This window comes from Pomacea canaliculata, linkage group LG13, assembly GCF_003073045.1.
Source record: "Pomacea canaliculata isolate SZHN2017 linkage group LG13, ASM307304v1, whole genome shotgun sequence".
NCBI lineage: Eukaryota > Metazoa > Mollusca > Gastropoda > Architaenioglossa > Ampullariidae > Pomacea > Pomacea canaliculata.
Genome location: NC_037602.1, coordinates 14940242 through 14956700, shown reverse-complemented (window position 1 = coordinate 14956700; position 16459 = coordinate 14940242). Strand labels below are relative to the sequence as shown.

The window sequence follows — 16459 nt, the reverse complement described above, 5'->3', positions numbered from 1 at the left end:
TATGTGTGTATATGTGTGTATATGTGTGTATATGTGACATGTGTTATGTGTGTATATGTGTGTATATGTGTTACATGTGTGTATATGTGTGTATGTGTTAATGTGTTGTGTTATATGTGTATATGTGTGTATGTGTGTATGTGTGTATATGTGTGTGTGCATGTGTGTATATGTGTGTATATGTGTGTACATGTGTGTATATATGTGTATTATGTGTGTATGTGTGTATGTGTATATAACATGTGTGTACATGTGTGTATATGTGTGTATATGTGTGTACATGTGTATATGTGTATATGTGTGTCATGTGTGTACATGTTGTATATATGTGTGTATGTGTGTATATGGTGTGTATATGTGTGTACATGTGTGTGTGTGTATATGTGTGTATGTGTGTAATGTGTGTTAATGTGTGTATATGTATATGTGTGTACATGTGTATATATGTGTGTGGTGTGTATATGTGTGTATATGTGTGGGTGATGACTGTGTGTAGCTGTTGTGTAAACCTTTTCCAATGCAGGGTTAGTTTTTTTAACAGTATCATCAAACTGCCTGGCAGTCACTTAAACTTGTAAATTTAAAGCATATCCAATTTCTTGTTGTAGACCTGAGTAAACTGTCAAGACACTGTTCACAGTTTGTTAAGCCGCTCACTATAACAACTTCACAATGGATACAACAATAAGGAACCTATTCAAGTATGTTTGTACAGTAATTGTGTGCAGGGCCCTGTAGTCGGATTGTTCGCTGGTCTCTTGAAAATTGTGACCTGTAGACGAGCTTTGCTGTGCTATTCACTGCATAAATCTCACAATGCCTGAGTTTGGATAATAGAGAGGCGAGGGTTCCTTCATACATGTTACGAACGGACTCTAAACACTTCTAGTTTGGCTTTATAGCGATCTCTTCATTATGCGCGTGTAAAAACACATACTGCATGTGTCAGCTCCCACACTAACACACACACAAGCGCACACACACACACTCACACACGCACAATAGCACACACACACACACCTCAATACACAGTTCGTACATCAGTTACACAGACTCTCTGCACACCACTCAGGGTCGCCAAGCCCTCGCCTTGTAAGGAGTGTAACATGAGTCTACTACTTATGAAACAGTTTTTTTCGCCACTTTTATAAATTGTTCTGGGGGTCCTGTTTCAGGACAGTGGGTGTCATCTATCGGGAGGCTTATTCACGCTTGATTATAAACCATCAGGCAGTTTTTTAAAGGTCAAAAAAGTTCAAGCGCCAAAGCTCATGACACAGGCATTTGAATGGTCAGTGCATTCAGTCACAAGTTGGGACTTGGTGTAGTGGCTTGATCATTGCTTCATTGCCCTGACTGCTCGACACAAAACCGTTGGCTGGTTGGTTGGTTGGTTAGCTTTATCTACTCAATATCCACCTTTAATCACTTAATTAATGTATCATTCGATCAGTCAATCTATCAGAGAAGTAGGTCTGCTGACTGTGACAAAAATGGATATATTATAAAGTACTGTAAAGTATAATAATTTCCTAACATCTAATATAATATAATTTAATGTCCAGCAAGTCATTTTTACAACAGACTGGATGCAATCACTGAAGTCATCGCGCGTGCACACACACTCACACACACGAAGTCTCGCATGCCCACACAAAGCTCTCATGTGTAGCAAACCGGAAGTTCAAACTACAATCGGTGTTTCATTGGCCTTCAGAGCAAGTGTTGAAAGTTTGCTCTATTGAACATCATGTGAAGACTGCTAACACATCCTGCTGAATGATTGCCATCGACTCAAGAGGTTGGGAGGTCAAGAGGTGAGCAAATGAAATGTCTGTCAGCCAGTTCACAGATTTTCCCAGCAAGGGTCCCCTTAGAAAAAATCTGTCGCCATGCTACATTCATTTCATTCAAACGCTCGCAGATCAAGTTGCGACATTTACCTGGCTTACATTTACCTGTGTTTGCAATATACCACCAGTTCGGTGGTAGAAGCCTTTAGGAACAGCTTGAATGTAGCCAAAATAAAACTGAAAAGAAGCCTTTCTTCCTCTTTAGAGAGTTCTTCTTTAGTGGATAAAAATAGAATATTGGGGAAAGGCAAAGGTCAAAGTTCGGAGCTCGATAATCTTTATGTGCTTATCGGATCTGGGTATTTTTCCGAAATCATACAGTTTCTGAAGATTCCCGCTTTCGTAGATGCGACGAGGAAGTCATAAATTTAATAAGGGGTGTGTGACACCCGAAAAGGCTAGACACCCTTGTTTGCTCTCGTCGAGTTCCCTCCTTGACGAAAGGGGAGAAGCGTGCACCCGAGGGATGAGTGGATTCCAACCTGTGTTTATCCGGGTGGGGCATCCCGCGTGCTTGTGTAGATGGGTGGAGTCCGGGTGGAAAAGAAACAAGTGACCTCCCTTTCTTCGCTGCAAGGGGTGCAAAAAAGAGGAATTCATCCCATACAGGACCCCACAACATTTGACCAGTCAGACCTATAAATTACTAATTTAGACATTTCACTTTACTAACACACGGCTACCTCGTTTTACATAATATGAAATAAATAAATTGTGCTTGATGTAGCAGCTAGAAATTTCTATAAAAAAAAATTCATTTGTTTATAAAGTCTATTTTCTCCACTTACCCCAGGTGGCTCCCTATCTGGTTGTCACACCTACGCACCCGGGGTAAGTAATTCCAACAATAGACCCCACCAAAGACCATGACCAAAGTGTTTTAGTGGATGTAGTGACGTAGCTACAACTTCCTGGTCCACTGGTAGGTCGGTAAAACCACTGTACAACGGTTGTTATTATAAGCACAACAATTATTTAACACGGGAAGACGGATGCATGCTTTTATCTAAAAATATTCTTTGCAACTGGGGGATAATAGTAAACAAAATGGGTGTGTGTGTGTGTCATATATAGCACACAGAACAATGTTATTTTCAACACCTTGGCACAACACATTCCTCATCACTCACTCACAGAGAAAGATTAGTCGGTAGAAGCCAAGGGACTTCCCTCCAGGTTAAAGCTACGCCAGGTCAGAGGTCAGCGTCCATCATGGTATATGCGATCATTGGTCTACTTCCGTCCGTGGTGCGCAGGTCATGTTACGGTGACATTTACAATTTAACACATAGACACTTTGCTCAGCTTTATCGCTCTTTAAACCGAGTTAAAGCAGGTATAAAACTATAAACTTTTTCCTTCCATCAATCAATGAATCGATCAGTCAATCTTACAAATCAATCAGCTAATCAACCAGCAATCATTCCGAGCTTTGGCTGTCAGCTTTGAAGGGCGTTTGCAGAATTTAATTTTCTGATAAAGCTGTTACAGGCACGATGCTGTAAAAGTGGTGCTTGAGCCGTCAGGATGTGGCAGGATCTGTCACTCACCCTGTAACAAATAACTGAGATAGCTTTCAAACAGTTACAGGTCACGTTATTTTGTTTCCTCCACTCTAACTGATCTTCTATTGCTGTTTATTGGTTTCTGTAATTTTTGGCATCATCATCAGAGTGGAAAATGCAGTCGTTGGACGCTGGCGATCAACTGTAGACAGAGACTGATGCTGTCATCAATCGCCGACAATCACCTGCGATACCAGCCAATCACAATGCCAGGAAACGAGGAGGACATGACTCAAGGACAGTCACCAAACACTGAGGGTCACACAGAACAGGGACAATTGCAGGACACACAATACTCCGACAACAAGTACTAGCAACAACGATAATGAATCAAAACAATGACAGGACGTTGACAGACGAGCTGGCAAACATGGCGATTGAAATCCAGACCTGAACTATCAACAGCCCATCCACCCTCGATTTCCGCCCCGACACACCTACTCGTTTCTGCTAATTTCCGTTGACTTTGTCAATTCAAAATTCAATCCGGGGACTACACGAGGCCAAGCACGAGCAAGAGTTGTTAGACAGGCATGGTGACGGCGGAAGAGGAGGGTGGCCATACTTGACTATTGTTAGTGATGTCTCTCTCTTCCGACACCGGATGTGCTGAGTGATTGTCACGGAAACATCTTGTCGCCGAAGTCGTAACCGACGACCAGAGTCAGCACAGAGCACACTGCTGGAGACTCAGAGGCCGCCATGAAGACATCGGCCTTTATGTACTTGTCAACAGAAGAGCTCTTCCCTCAATGGGCGTTTGTGCTCCAGACTTCGGTCCAGATACCACTAGAGTCTAAAGAACGGGCGGCGGCGACGACGACGATGATGATGATGAATATGATGATGATGATGATTCATTTTTCACCAGTCAATGACTAGTCCATAATCGCGATGCAGATACAACTCCCCAAAACCGATGATACACAATGACACTTTTCAATATGCGACACTGTATCCCTACGGACTAGAGTGACAAGAGCACTAATAATAACAATAAAAGATTTGTACAGCACATACTCATATTCGTAAGCAGCATACTCGTATCGCTTAACAACAAAAACGGAACCTGCACAACAGACGAGGGATAGAAGAACAAACAAACAACAAATAACAGAACTGATCAGAAATATAAAAAAAATCAAATACATAAAAAGCAAAGAGGATTCAAGTAACAAGTATCGTGATTTTGCAAAGGAAGACGAGTAGAGAAGAGGGAGTGAAGAAGGACTACATTGTGTGGAATTACACTAAAATAATCAAACATCCACAAAAGCACTGAAATAAGCAAAGTGCAAGAGTTGCATGAACACAAGGAAAACCTACCAGTGGAAGAAATAAATCCTGACACATTTTACTGCTGTGTAAACCGATGTCTATTCCCTCTCGTGCCTGACAAGTCGTTGGCTGTTGACATTTATAGATCATTATTTTTTTTTTAACAATACTTCTTTGTCCTTCGTTTTTCCTTTTCGTGTTGTCTAGTACAATTCTGTTGATCTTCAGTAATCAATCCGGCTACAAATGGAAACACCTTTCGCCTGAAACATAAATGTTTTGAACAGTAATGTCGGGATATTAATATTCTATCAAAAATCGGGATTTAATCAGCCCCAAAAATGTAAAAGACAGATAGCCATCAGCTCACTGTGTCCTCCAACTACAGAGCTTTCAGCAAAGTCCTTTACACAAAAAGAAGACAACCTGCAGCACATCAAACAGAACACAATCGTCAACCATAAAACTTGTCACGTTTTGATTTTACAGTCTTAAACTATACAAGCATTATCATTGTTATTTCCATACTACTTATAAAACTAAAGACGAGAACGAGCTAAAAAAATCAAACAAAGGAGGACTGCAGGTAGATGATTGGTTTCTTACCTTTAATCCTTACTTTAGAAAAAAAAAAACTGGATGAATAATTCCGTCTGGGTGGAGAAAACACCGCTGACATGCGTTCAGGTTCTGAAGCTCATGGAAGAGACACCAAGATGATTTATTGTTGCACTTTTAATTGTGTTATTTCCACTCAACATGCGGCCGGCGATTCCCAAATTCCTCTGATCCCACGAATAACACACGGGTGCGCGACAATCGTCTGCCATGTTTAATTAACCGTCTGCCAGCTGCCTTGTAGCAGACGACACTTGCCAGAGGCCAAGCAAGGGTCAGACCAGAAGTCCAGTCATTCAGGAGATGGAGCTGCCTGTTGTTGTGGTGCTGCTGATGGCTTTCTTCTCTTCCTCGGGTAAGTTCCGTTAAGGTGGGTTCAAACACCTTTGTACATTTGAAAAGTTTGCTCCTGTGATAAATGTCTTCAAAAATACATCCATTGTACTTACCTAAAACTACACGATATTTAATTAAGTATTTTCTCACTACATCAGTGTCATGAAGGATGATTTTTTGATGATCTCTCGATCCTTGTAACATACGCCATTTTTAGTGGGGGATTGGTTGGTAATTGGTGTTTGTTTGTGTTTATTGTTTTATTTGTAATATCTATCGAGGTGTTCGCTGGTTATATCGACACGTGCACATCTCGGGTAACTGTCAGCGATTGCGTTGGGTTACTGCAGTCATCCTGTTGATGCCAGCACGCGCATCAGTGTTTCCCAGCAGGCCTAGCGTCCGCCTAGCCACCCATCCGTCAGGCCAGTCGTCATTCCCACTTAACCCCATCCACATTCCACACATTTTCATCGCTGATACATGGCAGTCTGTCGTCAGACCAATCGGTGTGTCGACTGATGACTGATGACTGCTCAGTCCATAGAGCGCAGGAAATATTTTGATGATTATCCTCGTAATATGAATTATTTTCATTCCTACACACAAAGTAAATGTCCTTAATTATCTCACAATATTAAAAGTATTCTAACATCTTCACGTATGCTCTGTCCATGGGAATTCCACGATTTACACCCGCTTTGTGCCCTGAGGGTCTGACAGACAAGCCCTCAGTCGCAAGAAATTACTGATGGAGCGCAGAACTATTCGGTTAATTTGACAACGCCTTATAAACATAGTCGTCACCGTCAACTTGTTTTGATGACACCTACATTCTAGGGCCGAATCTGTTGTCAGAGACACTAATCAAGTTTTAATACATTTAATTTTCATGTTTACTGCGAGTTTATTGTGTTGACGTGATGCGCGAGGTTCGCATTTCACTTCAGGCGAATAATTAAAAAAAATTGGGCCGGACATTGAATGTATTAATCCATCATAAATCCCAGAATGTCAGTACGACCGAGATTTGTCAGAAGGATGTAACGGTTAAAAAATACGATGTCTGGCTCTCTTTATTTGTTTTAGTGCTCTTCGTTTTTCAGAGTTTGTGTGTTTGTGAGAGAGAGAGAGAGTTATATGAAGTGCACATACTTATGAACGTTTTCGTGAATGAATATGTTGTTCGGTATACCTATGTCATTGTATCTGGTTTTGTGTGTGTGGTTTTTAATTATCATGTCCTCGTCTATAAACGTTCTTGCTATTGTACCTATGACAGTGCTCTTTTGTTTGGTTGGTTGGTTGGTTGGTTGGTTGGTTGGTTGGTTGGTTGGTTGGTTGGTTGGTTGTTTGTTTGTTTGGTTGGTTGGTTTGTTGGTTGGTTGGTTGGTTTGGTTGGTTGGTTGGTTGGTTGGCATCTAAAGTAGAGAGCTCCGTGCGGCCACGAAAGTTCTCTCTCTTCGTGGACATGTTCAAGACGTGGGACAGCGCGCGACAGCTGTGTCACGAGATCAACATGACCCTCGCCACGCTGGACACGCAAGCCAATCAGTTCCTCAGGTCGCTCACCTCTACTCAATCCCTTCAAGAAAAACGTGTAAGCACAGATCTGTCCATTTTTACATCCTATAAATATCCGAAGAATTATTTTATGAGGGATGCAGAAACATTACTGGTCACAAGTGGAAATAAAATATTTATCGTCAATATCATCGAGTCGTGTTTATTGTATATCAGTCTCTTTAAAACCAGTTTGATTCTTTGGTGGCCCTTTTTACAATGTAATCCTTGTTTTGTTTTCTGAAGAATAGAATATTATTTACCGTTATAATTAGCCTGATTATAAAATATTTCGTGAATAATTTCGATATAAATGATTGCCTCCTGTAAACAATCGCGTTAGTAATTCTAATTCTCCGTTGCCCGGCAGTAAGGAGCATTTCTGGATTGGCTTGCATGAAAGTGGCCTAAGCACTGCGTTGACTGCTGAGCCTCGTTACCGATGGACTGGAAGCTGTGCGCCCCTGACTTCGGAAGCTGCCTGGGACCAGCAGGAGCCTCCTGGGGCCGGCAGCACGAGGATGTGTGTGTACGCCAGGAACGAGACGATGAAGTGGCGCACAGACTTCTGCAACACCTCGCACTCCTTCATCTGTGAGCGACAAACAGGTGAGATCGTCTCACCTTATCGTCTCACCTGTCCTTCATATCTACAGTTTTTAATGTTGTTTGATGAAGTTCTGCAACCCTCGTTACGACCGCTTCTCTTTATTTCTGTAATATTTAGCACATTGTGTACTATTTCCTTCCTTGCTTATCCTAACGAGTACCTTCCTTATTAAGACCATCCTCTTAATTACGATCACACTCCTAATTATCATCACCTTCCTAATTACCATTACCAACCTTCTAAACACCATCGTCTGCAGTCGATCCTCTCTTTCCCAGATTTTTGCTTCTTCAACCAAACGGACTTCAAGGCCTGCGCATCCGCCTTCAAGAAGCCTCCGAAGGTTTTCACGGTGGCGAGCGACGACGAGTGCATGGAGCTGTGCGAGGGCCTCGTGCTGGACGGACTGTCCTGCTGGGGTTCGAACGCACCACATCCCAGTGTCTTCTCTACTACGACGACTTCCAGCCGCAGTGCAACGTGTCCGGGCCCTCCAGCATGTACTTCAAAACTGTTTTCAGGGTGATTACCTCTCATGATGGTGATTAGCAGGTTTAAGCGAAAGTTGCATGTATTTTTCTGGGTTAATACATACAATTCTATACACTTTAGTTTTTCAGTTTAATACCAGAAGGTAGAGTAACTTTTGACAGCTTTTACAGAAGTTATTTTTCTAATGACTGGTAAAGCTCAATTCAAGATACTGATATTCTCAAAATTTGGGAGAATACACCCCATCATTTCCATTCTCGAGATACACGCCAACAACAACAAGATTCTCTCCTCTTTTTCGTGAAGTTGGCTGGAGCATACAGCCTACCTTTCCCGCAATGTTTGTTTATCTGTAATGTTTGTTATTTTATTGTGCACAATGAGGGATGTTATACTACATCACAATGATATTTGTCTTCCGTTTCTCTCCTGGCCAGCCTTCTATATCCATGGATCCGCCAAGGACTTCCCTACCAGTGGACGCACAGCGGACTCGCTTTGTGGCCTCACAACACAAGCCGGAGGTAGCCGAGGGCTAGCTGTCTGTAAAATAGATACTGGTAGCTAGAAGCGTTTTTTTTTTAAAAAAAAGACCGATTTCATTTGCCCAAAAGAAGTTAGTATTCGTCATTCAGCAAATTTAACTTCTTCAAACAAAAACAAAGGCACATCAAATTTGATGCTTGGTGATTTGCATTTATCTCACTGAAGTGGACAGCTCGCAGCCGTGGAGAGAACGTTAAAAAAACAGTTCCCGAAGTATTTACTCTTGTTCTTTCATTTATATTTTTATTTTATTGTCTGTTTTCACTCCATTGACCAGCAGGATATCACGTGGGCAAGTCTTCAGCTGCAACCAGTCCGACGACAGCGAACAGCTTCACGAAACCGAAAGAACCAGCTACGTCGTCACACTCTCCAGGGGAGATCACCTCATCCATGGACGTAGGGGAGACAACAGTCCGCCACAACGCTGCGCCCAAACTAGACTCCACCCCCAAAGTAACCACTCAGGAAACTGAAAACCCGACGACCGACTCGAGCACCCACACCACCACTACCACTACCACCAGAACCACCACCACCACCGCCGCCACCACCACTACTACCACCATTAACAACATCACCACCACCGCTGCTGTGGTCCAGCAAGGACGCCTGCGCATGGGGTCAGCGATAAAACTCTCCGTCCACCATCCGTTATGCTCGTGCAGGTGCTTCGCCCGGGATGCCCTCATGTCGACGTGACGTCATTGCTGCAATCAGCTGGCGCCACCCAGCGGTCTCTGGCCGTGCGGAAGGAGTCACTCTCCGCCACGCGGAGGAAGAGAATGTCGGCCATCGACTCACGCCCCTCCGCTCAACGGCTCGGGTGGGTGGGCATCAGCTTCGTCGTCACTGCCGCGATCTTCGTCGTCCTCATGGACCTCGCCAACGTCCTCCGATGTTGTGGTCCGGCGTGAGTAAAGTTCGACCGCGCATGAGCAAGACGGCATCCAATTCTGCACGAGACCCGTTTGGCAGCAGTAGTCTCGGCTAAAACTGTCGATCACAAGGACAGTGAGTCCTCGTGCTGAACTCTTTGACCTTTGATACGTCACAGCTGCTTATTGAAGTGAACAGCAAAGTCTTGCAGCTGACAACAGCTGTGATGTTCTCCACTTCTCTTGCCAGTGCACCGCTGCTGCCATGGAAACCAGGACTACCTTTAAAAACCTTCTTCGTTTAACTGAAAGAAATACTAACAAAAATACGCATTTCTCTCTCACTTCCTTCTTTCTCTTTCTTTCCTTCACACACGGACAAGCACACAAACACAAAGCCACTCAGCAAAATAAATTCCAGGTTTCATAGCCAAACTTTTTATTTCGTCTGAAAGATCACTAGAAAGCCTAAACTTTTATACACCCGAGATGTAAGCAGAGCATCCCAGGGTTTCAAGTTTCACAACAGGTATACGTGCTGAACACGCTTCTGTTGTAAACAACTCTAACAAACTTGTAAACATATGATCCACATAAAATCAAATCAACCTGTTATTTTTGCCCTTACGAAAAGTTGTAAACATGAATAATACAGATTAAAGTCACAATAAATGACTGATGTGACACAAAACATGCAGACTTGTCTATGTATATGATATACACATTGTGTGTTCACAACAAAATTGTTTGTGAGTTTACCAAACAAGCCGTTGGGTTACAGCTACAAGGTGCATCGTCTACGTGTCATGAAGTAGCGAGTGTACGGGAGGCCAGATGGGTCAGCGCGCGCGTGTGTTTGTGTGTGTGTGTGTGCATGCGCTCGTTCATGCGTATGAAACAGAAATTTAGTTCACTTACTGCTCTATGCTAAGTGGAACTCTGTTGTGTCACTAATTAAATAACAAATTAGCTTAACTCGAACCTGTCTCTTCTCGTAGCTTGGTTGCTGCACGTGTCTTTGCATTCAACAACAAAGTCAAAATTGTCAATTAGAAAATAGAATTTTTTTTCGTAAAAAAACTCTCTGTCTTACATTACCTTATTCACGACTTCATCTGTCTCTTTTAGTGAAGACTCTTCAAAGAAGAAGATTATCTTCTAAGATAATCTATTTTTTGTATTGTCACAAGCAATTACTTGCCTACGAACAGGGTCTGTTCACAAAAATGCATATAAAAAAACTATTAGAAGGTTGTGGCGACCTAGGGAGGTAACTCGAGCCATCACGACGACAATCCTGTGAATACGCAGCGTACACCCGGTGTTATAGGGCTACAAAACAAATCCTAACACTGCTTCTCTGTGTGTGTATATCTGTTGTGTGGGTGGGAGTGCATAGGTGGGTCGGTCGGCGTTTACAAGCGTACGATTAATTAATAACAATAATTGTAATAACGACAGTACAGATGGCATCCTTCGTGTCCTTCGTAACCTTTACGTGCATGCCTGTCTCTTGTTGAATATGTTTCGTTCTGATACTTTCACATTATCATTTGTCTGATGGTCTGTTGATCCTCACACTGGAGTCCTGTGTGTTACATCCTAGTGTTGAGTGTTGTCCCCTGTGGTGTGTCTTGTCCTCACCCTGGCGCCATGACACGTCCTCTGTGGTCCTGTGTCTTGTCTTCATCCTGTCGCCATTGTGACTTGTCTACACAGCTTTCATCCTGGCATCAGTGTCGTGAAGAATTCAGGAGTTATTACAGTTTTGCTCCCACCCCACTCGTTTTTCTTCGATTGCTGTTAAACTAGAGAATTGTGGATTTCGCACCTGCAGGGGCAGATCAACCAACTGTAGGTGTACAAGTCCACGCTTTACGCCAAAGAAACGCAATATACAAAATACGAGTTTCAAGCTGAAGATTTGACGAATATCTTCTACAATGAATACTTTCATGAAAAATCTGCATTTTGCTGCCACATATGTCTGTACTCTCATATTTACATGTGCAGGTGCTTAGTGGTAGTGACAATAAAGCAGCTTTTCCTAGCGTCTAGTACAGCTTGCTTCGTGTTCTACTCACCTTCTAACAACTAGAATACAGCTCTGAAGAATATTTTCAACGTTGAATGTCTCAAAGATTTTTTTCTTTTTGCTTTCATATTATCCTGTATTCTTACGCAGTGTCAGCGACTGGTACAAAGTCAAAATGACCTTTGAGAGTGTCTAATATAGTCCATGTCACGCCTATATCGACATTCAAACCAAGTAAAGGAAACAGCCACAAAGATTACAGTTTATGTCAATACATGCACACTGCTCTAAGTTATATATATATGAGTGCCATAAACAAATAAAACTTTAGGTGAAACGCATACATATATACAAATATCATCAGACTCCAGGTACATACAGCAAACGTCTGCTGGTTACGGCTGAGCGGTAGACGGTTGAAGAATACATACAGCTCTGGACATGTTTCGTTTGAAGGTTGCCAAAACAAAAAAGAAAAACAACAACATGAGAATAGACGTAGGGGAGGAAGGAGAGGTAAGAAAGACAGGCAGGGGTGGGGTAAGAGAAGCTCAAAGAAGACTTCTCAGAAATAAAAAAAACTGCTTCTCCAAACTTGCAGTCGTCTAAAATAACTAACCTCAGTTTATTTTGGTCTCATTAAAACGAATGTTCGCAACAATTCCCCAGCCAAAATTATGTACGTTAGCAAGTCACAAAGGCAGCGGTTTCCATCAGTCGATACTTCATCCACCCTTCCTCCAAGACGGGTGCAGAATCCACCGCAAGGTATCCGAGTCTGACACCCAGCTTCTTGTCACCACGGGAAGACGATGGACACCTGCAGGACGATCATGGCCATGGCAAACTTTAGAAACTATCCCGATGCTCTCGATACAACTTGCTCGTTGATGTCTAAGGCACCAAAGTGTGTTTGCTTTCCATGTCGCCACTGACCTGGCCATGCCCACACCACACATGGGGTAGGGGAACATACACCTGAGCACGCAGACGTGAAAACACAACTACAAGCCTCATTATGCACAAACGGGTCAAAGTTATTACACTCGCAGGGTCACGTGGCCAGCTTTGTGACTGCCACCTGAAGACTAGCTCATCTGCGGGTGGTTTGAATGAAAAAAATCCAGTTCACACTGCCTGGAAACAATACTTTTAAGTTAACAGTGTGAAGGTTTGAAAAAAAAAAAAAACAAAGGCATTAAGCCAATGAGCAAACTGTTGCGTCGTCTCCCACAAACTCTGCAAAATCTTAATTAACCGCAAACCAGTTACTACTAAGTACTCTTGGGGTTAATGTCTGTGGCGAGCCAATGGTCAGCTTGTTAAGCCAGCTTGCTTCCATCAGCCAGCTCGCCCAATGTTACCAAGTGTTAGCGGAGTGAAGCGTCTCTACTTCTTGTTTGTAAAGTCCGAGTTCGTGAAGTCTGCCAATGGCGACAGACAAACAAACCAGTCAGGCACAACTGTAGGCGCTCGTGTTCTCAGAGTGCAAGGGTCAGTGTGGAAGTACGAAGGAAGGACAAAACACACACATCGACGTTGCTGGAGATAGAAATGTTTTCTTTTTTTATCTGTCCAGATGAAAAGATTATGGTCTTCATCATCTTTTGATGGTTGTTTTTCCACATCGCCAGTGTCTGCAATCTCATTTGAAAACAAGTTTAACTTTCTTCCTGTGTTGTCTATCATCATGTTCGGAAATCTCAAGTATACACATACCAATGCTCACACACACACATACACACGTATAACATACTGAAATATCTCGTTTACATAAGAGTGTGACGTCTCCTAACGGTATTTTTGTCACTTTCAATTGCACTTCTGTTCCCGCCTGGTAGCTGGTCTTTATTTCTTGCAAGAAAGTATGTGAATGTTCCTGGAATAAAAATGAATCCCGCCATTATGTGCAAAAGCACGATAACACCCTTGCACCAATCTGTGAAACTCCCCCACGGTGATTTTTTTTTAAAATTATTTTCTATGTATTAGTCGTTGCATGACGCATGACTGACTGTAAGCTGTTTCTCACTGAACTGCGCTCACTCCTGACCCTCGCCAGTCTTCACTCTAATACCTCATTGAGCACAAATATCACAAGGGGAGAGAAACACTGCATTTGTCACTTCAGCGGAAGTAGCGTCATCTGCGACTGGCCTTACGTATTTCCGGTGCCTGGCGGCTGTGGTCTGCGCATGTGCGACAACACTTGGCTTGCACGTAATCCTTTTGACAGAGACCCAGCTTGCGTAACATCCGGCACACTTTGAAGCTCATCTCGTTGGACTCGCAGGTGACTGAAAACGCTGTGGGTAGAGAAAGTAAATAAGTTGTTGTGAAACTAGTCAGCAACACTCACTGATTATTATATATATATCCTGTCCTTATTGTCATAGTCTTTGCAGTCATTATCTTCAATGTTTTTCTCTTTTCATCTTTTTACGAATATATTTGGTAATAACAATTTACTGTATCTGTACCTTAATTGAATGAAATGGTTTGCACCTTCGAAAACAGTCAAACCTGACATTAATTTCAAAACTGTTCGTAAGTAAATAAAATACTTTTTAAAAAAAAAACTTCTGTTATTTCGTTCTATTTCATCCAAAATCATAAACACCACATAGAAAAGGTCAAAGGTCAGCGAGTCTTACCATTATCCAGTTTTGGACACTCGTCCATGTTGCAGCCCTGTCGTTCCTCTGGTTTCACCTTCTCGTCACACTCCATGGACGCCTGCTGTGACGTCATGTTCACACACTGCACTAACCGTTCTTGACTCCCGCCATCGCATGTCTTCGAGCACTTGAAATAGAAAACATCCAGTGATAATTACTCGCTGGTAAAATCACACATGGAGGTCATCTAATCATGGAAATGAACTTGATATTGTTTCCATGATGCCTCTCAGTGAAGAAAAGTGCGAGGTGCTACGAAAAAAATTTTTACATTTGCGAGAAGAGATAACTAGAAGCGGAAAAGTTCGCACCTGACTTAAAACATAAAGGGTGTGCATAACTCAAAAAACAGTCACGTGAAAAAATATTCAGAAATATGCGTACAAAACAAACAACACTCTCCTTGCCGGCGGTACTTACTGAAGTAGAAAAAGCCGAACACATGTTCAAAACATATTCACACATTGGCATACATCCACATGCGCGTTCACAGCTCTCGTGGGAAGTTGCTTTTTCTCACAATTCCCTTACCTTGCTCCAGCCTCCAGTGACCCATGCGGTGCATGGTTCCAGCTGACATATATCCACTTCCTGGGGTTTGACCCTGGGGTCACACAGATCTTTCTCGGGACACGTCACGTTACGCACTCTGGTTGCGTACCCACACAGCGCAGAACACTGAAACAATCATCCGTACAACCTCATCATATTATACAGCTTCGATTTATAATAAAGGTACATTTCTTGCACGTTCATAGGAACAGTTTGAGGCTGGGTCAAGAAATAGGGAAAGAAAACCAGTTGCGGTGAACTAAATGACATGATGATGATGATGATGATGATGATCGTTCGCACCTTCCAAATAATCAGACCTCCTTTACGATGGTTGCTCACTATTTAAATGTCTAGCCTATCAACTACTCTGTGCTTCTGTCAAGCTATTGACTTTTAAACCCTCATCATGTTCCAGTGGCCGAGGTGGCAGAACTCACCTGGCTCCACTCCGTGACCTCCCAGTCGCTGCAGTTGTGCGGGCTGCACTCCTGGATGGCGTTGGGCTTGCCCATGATGCTGCAGAAGTCGCTGTCCATGCGCGCTCCTGTGGAGACCCTCAGACAGGACACCGTCTGGTCTGCACGCCACCGCCACAGGGGCTCGAGCACTGCACGCGCAGTTAGTAAACACAAAGTAAGAGATTGTGACATCACATAACAATATTTTAATATTTTTACCAGAAAACAAAAAAAAATACTTTTACTTTTTAAAGCCCTCAGTGATGTCATCACCTAAAAAATATTGATGTGTGATGCAATAAATGTCTTAGATAATGTTATCTACTGACGAAAGGATGTGCGACAGGGGCGTTACCTAGGAACTACTGTCAGCGTAAGACAGAATGTGAGAAACGTTTTGATGAATAGAAAGTAAACATGCTCACCGGTCTCCACTCGCCTGCGTACCATTGAAACACATCGGACTCCAAAGATTCTCTTCCCAACTCTTCCTGATCCTCGTCCTCTTGTCCTCCTTCCGGCGCCTAGTCGCTGCCTGGCATTCACAGAGTTACCTTCCTCCGCTCCGCCCTCTACCGGGTTTAAAAGTCCGTTAAGCATCTCTTCGGCTTTCACGTGGCCTAGCCCCTCGTTGCCTGCTCCTTGTATACTTTCTGCTTTATTAACCCCTTCTACCTCGGTCTTATCTTTCTCGGGCTTACTCTTGGACTGGCTGCGGTTGCGCTGGTCGCGCTGGGTTTTCTCTTCACCGTCGGAGGGGTTGGCGGGGGAGGGGTCGGCGTTGGCGTGGTCGTTCTGAATCAGGCCGATCTCGTTGTTCTCTTGGCTGACTGATGTCGAGTTACTCAGCGTGAGGTCAGTGGCTCCACCCTCTTTGACCGGCCCTAGGTTCAGATGGATGTTGGTGTCGGACAGAAGCACGGTCTGAAGGTCTTCCGGAAGTGGCTGCATGGTCCGATTGGGGCCTTGGGAGGTGACAGGTGATCCTGGGGTC

General features: G+C 43.2%; 2 protein-coding genes across 2 annotated transcripts; one reads left to right on the top strand and one right to left on the bottom strand.

Annotated features, from left to right (window-relative positions):
- The first annotated feature begins 7121 nt into the window (after nt 1-7121).
- Nucleotides 7122-9508, top strand: LOC112554467. The gene is made up of 5 exons (XM_025222248.1): nt 7122-7213; nt 7584-7822; nt 8102-8345; nt 8753-8839; nt 9139-9508. Exons 1-5 carry the CDS (start codon nt 7122-7124, stop codon nt 9335-9337), a joined length of 861 nt encoding a protein of 286 aa, XP_025078033.1. The 3' UTR covers nt 9338-9508.
- A 2514-nt stretch (nt 9509-12022) lies between these two features.
- Nucleotides 12023-16455, bottom strand: LOC112553556 (A disintegrin and metalloproteinase with thrombospondin motifs 7-like). The gene is made up of 5 exons (XM_025220846.1): nt 15891-16455; nt 15445-15614; nt 14984-15130; nt 14429-14579; nt 12023-14080 (listed from the first exon to the last, which is right to left on the bottom strand). The coding sequence occupies exons 1-5, from the start codon at nt 16414-16416 to the stop codon at nt 13917-13919; spliced, it is 1158 nt and encodes a 385-aa protein (XP_025076631.1). The 5' UTR covers nt 16417-16455; the 3' UTR covers nt 12023-13916.
- Nucleotides 16456-16459: the final 4 nt, after the last annotated feature.

What these genes read in the sequence shown, in the direction of transcription:
- LOC112553556 (XM_025220846.1), bottom strand. Translation starts at nt 16,416, where the DNA reads ATGCAGCCACTTCCGGAAGACCTTCAGACCGTGCTTCTGTCCGACACC. An exon ending in ACGCAGGCGAGTGGAGACCG is followed by an intron (nt 15,615 to 15,890) that starts GTGAGCATGTTT and finishes CTGCGCGTGCAG; the next exon opens with TGCTCGAGCCCCTGTGGCGG. An exon ending in AGGTCACGGAGTGGAGCCAG is followed by an intron (nt 15,131 to 15,444) that starts GTGAGTTCTGCC and finishes TGATTGTTTCAG; the next exon opens with TGTTCTGCGCTGTGTGGGTA.
- LOC112554467 (XM_025222248.1), top strand. Translation starts at nt 7,122, where the DNA reads ATGTTCAAGACGTGGGACAGCGCGCGACAGCTGTGTCACGAGATCAAC. An exon ending in ACTTCAAAACTGTTTTCAGG is followed by an intron (nt 8,346 to 8,752) that starts GTGATTACCTCT and finishes TCTCCTGGCCAG; the next exon opens with CCTTCTATATCCATGGATCC. An exon ending in CCTCACAACACAAGCCGGAG is followed by an intron (nt 8,840 to 9,138) that starts GTAGCCGAGGGC and finishes TCCATTGACCAG; the next exon opens with CAGGATATCACGTGGGCAAG.